At 38.3% G+C, this 12,824-nt stretch overlaps 1 protein-coding gene across 1 annotated transcript in view; it reads right to left on the bottom strand.

Annotated features, from left to right (window-relative positions):
* Positions 1-6,648: 6,648 nt before the first annotated feature.
* LOC110153345 (polyamine-transporting ATPase 13A3-like) overlaps positions 6,649-12,824 on the bottom strand; it is a 33,094-nt gene continuing 26,918 nt past the window's right edge. The window contains 13 exon segments of the mRNA XM_020917219.2: positions 6,649-7,006; positions 7,681-7,776; positions 7,967-8,047; positions 8,536-8,624; positions 8,785-8,963; positions 9,470-9,647; positions 10,323-10,395; positions 10,551-10,647; positions 10,793-10,902; positions 11,614-11,656; positions 11,763-11,842; positions 11,948-11,995; positions 11,997-12,071. Coding sequence (XP_020772878.2) covers positions 6,827-7,006; positions 7,681-7,776; positions 7,967-8,047; positions 8,536-8,624; positions 8,785-8,963; positions 9,470-9,647; positions 10,323-10,395; positions 10,551-10,647; positions 10,793-10,902; positions 11,614-11,656; positions 11,763-11,842; positions 11,948-11,995; positions 11,997-12,071 — 1,329 coding nt within the window. The 3' untranslated portion in view covers positions 6,649-6,826.

The following is a 12,824-nucleotide window of genomic DNA, read 5'->3' on the forward strand; positions in this document are numbered from 1 at the left end:
CATCCAGTCCTTGTATTTGCAGAGGTCACTGGTGCTAGACTAGTGCATGTCAATGGTCATAGTTCTTACCCACTCCACAAAACACCTGAAACAAATCTATTATTACACCAGACTGTCCAAGTAAATGTTTGTGTTGATACAATCATGTTTGAAATAAAACTAACCTTGTATCGCATGAATCGTCACATGTTGAGGGACTATTTTCTCATATATCAGTCCGTCAAGCTTTCTATCAGGAAGTACAACTCACTGCTGCTGCTCAGACAAAAATCCTTCAAATGCAAGGTTAGTTTAAATTTTAAAATGATTCTATCAACACAGACATTCACATGGACAGTCTGGTGTAATAATAGATTTGTTTTGGGTGTTTTTTGGAGTGGGTAAGACTGTTTTTAGTAGCAGGAGAACTATGCCCATTGACATGCACTAGCCTAGCACCAGTGACCTCTGCAGATAGACGAGTTACAGCTGACGTCATTGTTATTAAAAGCCCGCGTTGCATGCTGGGAAATATTTTGGTCGGAGGCAAGAAACACGATAGCGGTCAAACACAATGTGTAACCTCGCGTATTTATCCCTGATAATGGTAAGTTCCTGCTGCATTATCGGATGCACAAATAGAAGCACGGAAGAAGGAAAATGTTTTTTTCGTATTCTGAGTGAAAAGAACCACTAACGGTAATTAAACGTCTTTCAAACATTCGCAGAGCAAACGTAGAAGATCCTAACAAACCGTGGACTCCAACAAGTTCAACAACACATCGAGACTCTTGGAGGTTTTCATCTTTTCTGCTGTGAATGGCCCAGGAGTTTCCACCAAGTCATTGTGGATATCGCCGAAGTGAATATTTGTACAGGTAGTTGGCGATTCTGACCAGAAATTTGGTTTGGTCCACCTTTTGTCGGGGTTGAAAAGGGTGATTTGTCGTCCATCGATGCTTATGACCAATTTCTGGTCAAATGGTCTTGGGTCCTCTGCCGTTAGAGTGGATAAATAACCGGGATCAATACACTTTACATGGTTTCTCGCTCCGTCCGTCATGTTGAATTAGTGTTTCTTGCCGCCCAAAATAATTCCCAGCATGCAACGCAAGCTTTTGTCAACAATGAAACTCGCCTATACAAGGACAAAAAGTGTCTCCACACGTCTCCAACACTCTGGCTCACTAGGAAATGAGGTCCTATGTCTGTGTATGACGCCCGATGGTGGTAACAGTTGGAAGTGAAGAAATTTGTAATGACAAATAGTAGCATGGCTATTGTCAACCTTAAAATAGACTTTTTAAGATAATCCTGCACTGAAATAAAACAGATATGAGACCATTTGTTGAGATGTACTCGTGGTTTCAATGCCTCCTCCAATGTAATCTTAAAAAAAGTATGTGTTTGGAGTGCAAATATAAAAAAACAAAACAATTCTCAATGGATGAAATCTCACAAAAGTCGATTTAGTCTTTTTTAAGAACAAATAATACAGCACAATCTTCAAACATATTACAAAAACTACAAAAATATTAACAATTTGTCTCTGAAGGCATTTTTTACATTATTATCTACAACAAGAAGTAAAACAGCAGATTAACAAAATAAAATCAGTTGTTACAAATCTTTAACAGCAGCATATCTTTACAAACAGATCATTATTTTGATTTCGGAACATGATTCTGATGTACAGTACCAACAAAATACAGAATGATTTTGAGTGGGAATGACAAAAAATAATAATAATCAATATAAAATTCTATTGGTAGTTTCAGCAAACCAGTCTTACGTGGAAAATTATGCCATCTTAGAATATTTGCATAGAGAAAAAAGACGAAATTCTGTGTTGAGAAAAAAATATATAAAGTATTAATACAATTTACTTTTGTAACTAAATTGAATACATTGTCACTCCCTTTTTAAACAAACTAACATTCTCTGGGTTCATTCTCATTCAAAACAATGCCCACATACAGCACGTCCACATCTATGTACAGCAAAGTTTGGGTCATAGACTGTATAGATAAATGGACACGGAAAACCTGCTAACCCAGGGGTGTCAGACCTTTAATCTGACCCTCGGCTGATTTTTTACTAAAATATTGGTAATTTTCTGTGGTGCTTAGCATAGCAGCGTCTCCAGCGCCTCTGTGCGTGGCCCCTCCCACCAGAGCAGCACAAATGAAGATTTTACTCTTTCCAAACGCTCTTAAAGGACGATAATTTTGACTGTTGACCGTGACACCCTCATCAGAAAAATGTCCAAAATGAGAAAAGTGTACTTATTCCTATTTGCATACAAGTTAAAGTTAAATATTTGTGTTGAAATTAAATTTTTCTTAAAGTTTCAGGTTGTTCATAATATTATAATATTTTGTAAAAGAAAGAGTTCATCAATTAAAAAAGATTTCTGTAATAGATTTGTGTTTCTCTGCTCTTGTTATTTTTGGGGTTTATATGCCATGAGTTTTCTGATCCGGCCCCTTTGGGATCAAAGTAAGCTGGATACGGCCCCTGGACCAAAATGAGTTTGACAACCGTGCTCTAGTCACTGTGTTCCAAGTAGGAAGTGAGCACGGCTGCACTTGCGGCTCCATCGACTTTATTTCTAATTTACTTTAAAATGGAATATTGTCTCGCCTCTCTCTGTAACTGCTGCTGGGAGCCTTGAGATTTTGGTCTTAAATGTTCGCACTAACCTGTTCGACACAATCCTGCTGTTTTTATTTACTATTTTGTTCACAAATCAATTCCAATTGCTAATACGGAACTCGACTCCAAACACCGAGAGTCTCAGGGGCCCAGAATTTGACCCTCTTCCTGTTCATTTAAATAAAAGGGGGACCTAAGTGAGGTTTCTTGGCCCGGGCCCATAGCCACAGCCACAGCCCGTCCTTAGTCCACTTCTTTACACAGTCTATGGTCTGGATGAACACATATTTAGAAGTGAAAAATGGATAAAGGACGTTTTAATCAAAATATTTAGGAATGGGTGAAGCAAAACCAGTTTGTTACCACACAAGTTGTTCTGTAAAAAAATATTAGTGATGTGATACGCAAACTACAACAAATAACAAAAATAGAGTTCGAAGGCACTTGGGACACATGACTAAAAATGAAATGAACATTTCAGTGTGAATCTGCAGTCTAGTGTCATCACAATACTAAAACTGGCAACCTGATTTCGATAAGGAACAGAATACTCAATACTCAATACCATGATGTGTCTTATACAGTGTTGGGAAGGTTACATTTAAAATGTAATCCCCTACAGATTACAGATTACATACCCCAAAATGTAGTTTGTAATGTAATCCATTAAATTACTTAAGGTGAGTAATGTAATCTGAATACTTTGGATTACTTGATTTGCTTTAGAGAAACAAAGATGAGGAAATCTTCACATAAGATGTTTTGTCTGCTAAAAGAAAATAAAAAGCCCAGACTTTACTGAACCAAATTAAAAATATTATTCATGGAAGACGAGGAGACACGGTCTGCACAGCATGATTTAGTCCTGTTAAATCCTGTTTTAGTCCTGTTTTAGACCTGGTTTAGACCTGGTTTAGTCCTGGTTTAGACCTGGTTTAGACCTGGTTTAGACCTGGTTTAGACCTGGTTTTAGTCCTGGTTTAGCCCAAAATGTAAAAACAGGAAAATACCACCAAGTAACCCATTTATTCAAATAAAGTAACTGTAATCCAATTACCACTCATGGAAAGAGTAACTGTAATTGAATACAGTTACTCATAATTTGTACTCTGATTACGTAACTCTGGTACATGTAATCTGTTACTTCCCAGCACTGGTCTTATATGTGTGTAATCCTCAGTGGTGCAGTAGGTTCCACAGTGGTCCATGTGTATATACTAGTCTAAGTGCTCTTCTACTTGTTCGGATCCAGCTCAAGATCATTCTAAAGACATTCAGGTTTCTGGCCTGTGAATGTGACTTTTTAGGATCAGTATTTGCTCAACTGAGTAGGCCTATCTAGGTTTGATACTAGTTTAAGTATTAATTAGTATCTGATTTTTGATTTGACAAGCCTAGTTCCTCAAAAAAGATACAAAATAATAACACCCAAATGTTATTTTAGCATCAAAATCCTTGTTTTAACTAAGCAGCTAAAGGTCAGGTCAGAAATATGACGTGATGTTATTGTTGGCATTGTTAATTTTGGCAAAGCTGTGTTTTTGGCATTAGAGTGATGGTCCGCTTTAAAAACTATAAATAACTAGTTCATTTAGCGTTTACTGTGGTCTAAGAAGTTCTTAATTTTGTTACTTAAGTAAAAGTACAGATACTGGAGCATAAAAGAAAAAGAAAAATCGGTTTCAGTGAAAGTATTAGTATGCGTTTAAAAATGTACTTAAAGAGTGAAAAGTAAAAGTATTTCATACAGATTTCAAATGTAATGATTTTGATAAAACTTTTGCTGAAATTTGTCCAGTAGAAATGATTAAATTATTCTGTTTTTATTATCTATTTTGTTTGCCCAAAATACAAATGTGTTAAAAAGTAAACCCTCAGCACATAAATAATTAAAAATACTTTTACTTTTCAGTCCTGTTAAAAAATGTAGTGGAGTCAAAAGTACAGACACCTGCTTTCAAATGTAGTAAAGTAAAAGTATCCATCTTAACATTTACTTAAGTACAGATACCTCAAATATACTACATTTACGTGTTACATTCCACCTCTGATTATTTATAATTATGAAATCATTCATGTTACAAAACTGGGCCAGAATTGTTTTTGAAGAATCAAGTAAGTTATGCCACGGTGACAGTATCCAGGGTAACTGTAGCATGTCCCAGGATGAAGAAACCAGAGCACCCAGACATAGGCACAAAGTCAGGACCCTGTTGCTGTGAGGTGGTCCCGTTGTGACCCCTACAGTGAGCAGGGGTGTGCGTATGACCTCTGACCTCTTTGTGTTGTAGCAGCTCATGGTTCAAACTGGCGGAGTATTCACAGTACAAGTGGCTCCAGTGCTTTCCTCGTGTTAAATAATAGCAGCTCAGACTGAATACTGTACCAATAGTGATTAGTGCACCTGAAATGATTAGTATTTGATGAGGCTTAGTAAAAACACAGAGCTTAAAGAGGGAGTATTACACTTCTATTACACAAAACCATGTTACCTTTAATTGTTTTGAAAATGTTATATTCGCCAAAAACAACGTATTAACAAGTTTAATAAGTTTCAGTTTAGTTTGTGATGTTCTTAGTCTCTCCTCCTTCTGCTCTCCATGCTAAGTGACTACCCCTTCAGAGTGCTATCACATTAAAATAGGCATGCATCCCGCTAATCAAATGACTGCACATCACATCAGGTTTGTGAAGTTGCAGTGTACTGTTTTGTATTACGTTTTTACCGTATTTTCCGTACTATAGGGCGCGCTCATAAGCCTCCAACCCCATCAAAAAACGACAGAATCCAGAGCGCCCTATACACAAATCCACTCGGGTGTCCCAGCACGACTTCAGTAAACTACAAAGCTGCATCACCCACAGAACACACAAACACACGGAGCAGACAGCGACCACACAGAGAAACACACCCACAGACACACTCATCACTCCAGGAACAGAACGGAGGAACGAACCGAAAAAGCGAGTGCAATGTGCCAGACACAACTGAACAACTGAGTCACTGTGAACACGCCGACAATCCAGTAGTCCCAGACAGCACCCTCCCTACACGCCACAACTGAACAAAGCCCAGAGTCACCGTGAACGCCACAAACAAACAAAACCACTCACCCATCACACTGTTGTGTTTCATTTAAAGTCCAGTGCAGTTTATTTGTGAAAAAAGTTCAAAAATGGACCATTCAATGACAGTGCGCCTTATAATCCAGAGCACCCTATAGTGCGGAAAATATAGTATATGTTTCTATAGTTATGCAGGCTTGTGAGTCTTGTACAGGGTCGTACAGCTAACCATAAAATAAACCCATTTATTTATAATAGAATCTAATATCTAACTTTTCTCAACAAGACTATTTTTATCTTTCCTGTGTTATTTGTTTGTTGTTCTGTTGACTGTTTTAGTGTGTCCGGAAAAGCACTATATAAATAAAATGTATTTATTATTATTATAATAAAGAGGGTGTGAATTAGCCTGATTCATCAGCCGGTTTCACTTCGTAGAAACCGTCTGTCCTCGCAGTGTTGGAATTCATTCGCTTGACTGCAGGCGGGTACTTTTTATCATTTAACCAATCGCTGCTATTTGGTCGTGATGTGTGTAATGCACCACTAACAGAGTTAACTGGTATATTAAGGTTTTCCCAGATCCCATAGGAAGAAGGACAATAACGTCTTTCCCCTTGATGAAATTCAACAAACATTCTCTTTGTTCCGGCTTTAAATCCTCGATCTCAGGAATCGTTGATAACAAAGAATATATGACTCTTCACTGATTGGCTGGTGCCCAGACTCACACTTTCGGGGTTTTTGCAGATTGTCTAATGTATTCTGATTCCTGACCTAGTTGCTGGAGAGAAATGAAATTGAGAGGAGGCACTAGGTGGTGCCAGCCTGGCTAGGTGTGAATAGGGCCCAGGAGGGATCGCTAGATTACTCAAACATACATGGATGACATATATAACCTTTTCAGGCATGTTTTTGATGGAGGAACAACATTATAACATGGTCGAGTTGATTTAGCGTTAATACCCCCTCTTTAATACCATAGATTAAATGGTTTCCACAGTGTGCTTGGTCTCTGGCTCGTACACACACACGTACACACACACACACATACACGCACGTACACACACGTACACGCACGTACACACACACACACACACACACACACACACAGTACAGTTGATGTTCATAGAGAGGCAGAACTGTGTGTTTGTGCATTGGCGTAGAGGACTTTGCCAGGTCGGGGGGGCCAGTCGGGGTCGTCCTGCAGCTCCAGAGCGAGCTGCCTGTACCTCAGCTGGGGCGGGCGCCGCTCTCGACAGAACAGCCACGACAGGAAGAGCCGGCCCCAGCGGTCATTAGCCACCTGCAAAACAACAAGGATGCTGAAATCAGTTCTCTAGTGAATTGGGATGTAACAATATCCATATCTCACGGTTTGATATTATCACGATATATGAAGACTTTAACCAAACTGCAGAAATGCTACTTTTTATTTTTATGCCTTCAAAAGACTTTAGTGCAAATCATTACTGTCACAATCCAACGTGCTTATCTACAGTTATTTCTTCATGCTGTCTGCACTGAACTGGAGCAAAGGATCATGGTCTATGTAGTTTATGTAGTCAACAAAACAAAGCATTTACACAAAGAAGCTTTTAACTGGATATACTGTGACAGCCCTTGATATTATGGTGAGACTGGTAGAGGTGGGTAGTACCCAGTTACATTTACTTGAGTAACATTTTGAAATTATACTTTTCAGAGTACTTTACTAGTAGCATACTTTTCTCCTACTTCAGTAATATTTTATTGAAGTAACAATACGCTTAGATGAGTAAAAGTTGTGGTCATTCTCCCCATTGTGTTTAAGTGACAAAAGGTTTATGTTGATAATCTGAAATATCTGAATATTTGTGTTTCTTGCAGCGCTCCTTCAGATATAATGCGTGTCTGTCCTTTGGAAATAGCAAATTATGTGCATTATTTAATGTTTTGTTGAGAAGAAGAAGAAGCAGAGAGCGTGAGCAGAGTCCAAACCTGAGCCGAGCCAGCAGGGGGTGATGGAGGCACTGGACTATTGCTGTGATTGTCTCTGAAAATGAGCCTCCGCAAGCTGACGTCAAGGATCAACGTCTACGGAAGATTTCATTCAATTTCAGAATCAGCAGATCTCAAACAGATCAGGTTTGAAGCAGAGCAAATACACGTTTCATCAAACTAAGAGGGACCCAGCTAATAAGCAGCAGTGGTGCAGAATTTTGAGGAACATAGCTGCATGCGGATAAAGTTTTATTTTTGAGAAGTTGACAGAAAAGAGATGTACCTCGAGGATGAAGGAAATGACAGTGTTTGAGATGATGATGAGCACCACAGTGATTCTCCAGTCATGAGGAACACACACGATCTGAGACCACAAGAAAGAATGGAATACAATAGTGTTGTTACAAAACTGAACTTTCAACCTTTGAGTTTAATACTAAAGAATAAATGAAATACTCAAAACTGATTCTGATACCACAATGATAATAAACATTTTATTTAGACAATACTATATTCAACATTAAATTGTAGTACTTTCTTTTATATTACCACAAGGTTACATAAACATGTAATAAGAAGTAAAAAAGGTTTTATTATTTTATTATTTTGACATTTTGGTTTGTGCTGAACATATGAGGTTTGGGTTACTAAATATGATGGCTAAAATAAAGTGATTTTCTCATTCTTATTTAAATCGTCAGTATACAGTGGTCAGCTTATGCCATGGATGGTATGAGCTACTATAAAAATTACAGGAATTGCATTCAGCATATACCTGATGCTCTTAAGACAGTGTGCATTTATAAATGAATCACAAAAATGTGTGTGATCAAAAGATTATTTTTGGCTTACATCAAGGAATTTATCAATCGCTGGTACAGGAAACAGCACGATGAGGAAGAGGAAGGTGTACAAACCAATGCAGGACAACATAAAGGGCCCTATGGACAAGCAAAACAGCCAGTATTCAGTACTTTTTTCCTTCTGTAAATATGTAAGACTACATCTCAAACAGTATGTGTAGCCATCATGATTAAGTCGTTCATGTTGGAGTATATCCTGAACATGTACATGTAGTGTGTAGCAGAGAGCGTTCCTTACAGTTTTTGTAGCTGGGCTGTCTGAAGGGCTTTCCTTTGGAGAAGCCGATGGCCACAGCCAGATACTGGAAAGTGGAGACGTAGAAGAGCGTGGTGTTCTCGTAGTTTCTGATGTTCTTGACGTCGATGTAGGAGTTGTTCACACTGAAGGACTGAGACGAGCGGCTAACGTTACACGCACTGAACACACAACAGCAGGCCTTAGTTAAACATGGGAGCATTTTAAACAGACACAAGACAATACTGGCAATATGAAAACATGCAGGGGACTACAGAGACCATGATCTTTGTACAGCAAATTTGATTTAATTCATGTTAATTAATGTAGTTTAGTAAAACATGAGTTTTAGCTGATAAAACTAAACATGCGTGACACACGTTTCTGATTCATCTATTTAACATCTGTGTATTTACAAAAAAGTCATAGAATTTCAAATGCTGCATCATGTGCAACACACACACACACACACACAAACACTCAAACACTCAAACAGACAAGTATGTGTTGGAGCAGTGTGGTGCTCTGTGAATGGTCAGTTTCTGAACCTATCACAAACACTTCAACTGTAGTCAAACAAGATGGATTTTGTAAATTGATTTTGTAAAAAATCAAGGCACAACATTTGTATGTTGTCACGTCCCTAATTAAACAATCTTTTATTTCCTGGTGTTGAGTAAATACTGACTTGGATTGGGGCGTCCACTTCTCGTACCAGCTCTGCTCTTGGACCAGCAGGAAGGCGAGCAGCTGGAAGAGGAGACAGGTGAGGATCTGTGTGAGGACGGAGAAGAGCAGGGGCCCCGAGATCAGGCTGGAGGGGGGCCGACGGGGCACCAACTGTCCCCAGGCCGGGTTCAGACTCACTGCACACACAAGACGGGAAGCTGAACTCAAATCGAACTGAAACCATATAAACAGCACTTACAGCACATACAAGTGGACAGATGATAGAGATGGGCCATATTTCATGAATGTTGTTTTGAAAATATGCAAAATTGTAATTTTTAGTATTATTTATCATTTTTTAAAATGCTGTAAACAGAGCTGAGCAAAACCAGAAGAACTCAATACCTGAATGTCACCAGAAAAAACACCAGTAAAAGTTTAGATAAATATAATCCAGAGTTTATATAGAAATATAAACACACACTATAAGGATTAAAAACAAAAGTCTCATAAAGGTAAATTGCATTAGTCTTATATATGGCACTTTTCCCCCAGTAAGCTGCTTCTTTAGCCACAGCTGCCCTGGGGCAGACAGACAGAAGCAAGGTTGGCAATCTGCACCAACTACTCACACACTGTTTATAATAAGATGTGTGAAGTGTTTTGCCCAAGGACACAATGACAGTGTGCACAGGTTGGAGCCGGGATCAGAACTGTAAAAGTTTTGGGTTTTGTGGTGATTGTTGTGTCACTGAGCCACTGCAGACTCACAGAATTTCTGTGCACTGAATAAAAATACTTGAGCTCTGATATATGGGATTTCAGTAATAATGCTGCTACGGTGGCTCTAGTGGTGCTGCTGTATTTCTCACTTGTAAAGGCGATGACGAGAATGATGGCAATGTCAATGAAAAGAAACTGGAAGTCTCCTAAGTTACTAGGAATCTGTAACAGAGAAAAGAGTATTAATAGTGTTTTTATTTAGTTAAAACGGCTCCTATTAATTGTAACCTCTTCAAAAACTGCCTTTTATGCCTTTGTGGATTTTATGTTCAAATATATAACTATTCCTAAAATAAAAAAGTAAAAGTAGGATATACCGAGTAGAGCATGGTCACACTGAGGTACTGGATGATGCTGTACAGAGCCATGAACTTGAACACACAGAAGGACGTGATGAGAGCTGCTCGGCCCTCTCTGTGGAACAAACACAAAAACATTACAACGCACTTCTACTTTGACTTAACCACACTTTAAAGCTGCTCTGTGGAACTTTTCAGGTTAAAGTTACATACATAGGCACCTTTAGGTTTTGTGGTGACACAGAGCAGGGGGCGAGTACCTGATGAGGTTGGGGACACAGGAGATGTTGGGGGTGGAGGAGGTGAAAGGAGAAGCCACAGACGCCTCCAGCTCAGACAGAGAGATCCCACTGTGAGCCCTCTTCAACGCCTGCAAGGGACAGAGGGAAAGTTATGTTTTAATGCTGATTATATCAAAACATGTGGGATTCATGAGACAGATGCAAAATAATAAATCATAAGCAGTAAAGTAATAAAAGATATTTACTAGTTTGTAGTCATCTTATTGTTGCAACATTCACACTCTCAGTATGTGCAGAGAATCAACAATATAATTATTCTTTATAAAAACAAATGTATTACAACAGTGATAGCCAACACATGGTATTCAACTAATTCTCTGAAAATGCCTGGAGGTTCATTTTGATTTTGGCTGCACTGACATGGAGCAAAGCATTGTGGTCTATGGAGTTCTGTTTCATTCCTACTACTAAGAAATCAAACAAAAGTGCTTCATCTGGGATTTCATAGTAGTTAATTTACTATTACTTTTATTCATAGCTACTTTAGACTAAAAAATGCCTTATTCCAACATTTTTACAGTTTGTAATATTGAGTGAAAGGTGTTGTAAAGTGTATTTTATAGTTTTATTTATTCGTTAATGTATTTGTCCCTAATTTGTGGTGCATTTTATGCAATAAACTAGAATAAACTTTTTGTCTGCCAATGAATGTCCACACATTTCAGGCATAGCCCTTTATAATGTGAGCCTTTAAATCTAGTCATTATTGCTAACATTGCTTCTTCTCTATCATTTAATCATGTATTTTGTTGATATAAAAATATCTTTGTCTTACTCACTCCACAGTCATTGGCTCCGTCTCCACACATTCCGACAATGTAACTGAAAGAGCGTAGACAACACAAAATCTGTTTAATGACACAACTACACACACTTTAACTGTAACAGACTTAAATATAACAGAATAACAGAATCCATCTGAACTCACTTGAGGCTCTGCAGGACCTCCACCAGTTGAGTCTTCTGGTCTGGAGCCATCCGTGCAAACACTGTGGCTCCTAGAGCAAGCTGCGACGCCCCCGTGTGGTCAGATCAGGACAATACACTTAAAATGAGCCTGTCTTTGGGATACTATATAAATGTGATTGTGTTTGAATGAAGGTTTGGGCTCACCTTTGGGACCAGGTGTGGGAAGTGCTCCAGGACCACAGAGAAGGCCTGGTCCATTCAGAGCAAAGTGAAATCTGTCATCAATCTGTAGCCCGTCACACAGGGACTCCACCTGGATCTCTACTGACTGAAAACAGAACATTTTAGTTACATATAAAGAAAATACTTGAAAGAAAAACAAAAATAACTCTAAGATTCTAACTAAGATTCTAAACAAACCATTTATTAGTAAATCGTAGGATTTATGAACTTGGTGCAGCAGGATGGATTCTGGTGATTTTGGTGAGTTCATAGTTCACTGTGAGGTTTCTTAATCACTTTCAGTGAGAGTGGTTCCAGATTGATAACGTGTAGAACTCAGTTCAGACTGACACCGATCTCAATCTAACGTTTAAATATGTATATGTAGTCTATTAGACTATTAGACCCAAAAGACACATGCTCTATAAAACTCCTCCTAATGTTATTGGATCACAGAGTCATATGTATACAGTCCCTGACAAAAGTCTTGTCGCTTATCCATTTTGTAGAAACAAAAGCTTATAACCTGACTTTAAATTAATGGATTGGTTTTAGAAATGTCTCATATGAAAGCTAAAACCCTCCCAAATTATGCTCAATATACTAAAATAAATTTGCTTCACTGAAGAAAGATTGATCATTTAATGAACACAGAAAGGTCAGATTTTGGCAAGACAAAAGTTTTGTCGCCTACAGAAAATTGAACAAATAATTTACTTCAAATACAAAAATATGTTGCATAACATCAGTGAATAAAGTAGTGGTGCTGTGAGATCCATATTTAATATCTTGTATGACTCCATGAGCTTGAAGGACGCATCCATGCGGTTCCACAATGATTCATACAATTTGTTGATGA

The sequence above is a fragment of the Boleophthalmus pectinirostris genome, unplaced genomic scaffold (genome assembly GCF_026225935.1).
Source record: "Boleophthalmus pectinirostris isolate CB_2022bp ecotype Guang Dong unplaced genomic scaffold, ASM2622593v1 HiC_scaffold_16, whole genome shotgun sequence".
Classification (NCBI taxonomy): domain Eukaryota; kingdom Metazoa; phylum Chordata; class Actinopteri; order Gobiiformes; family Gobiidae; genus Boleophthalmus; species Boleophthalmus pectinirostris.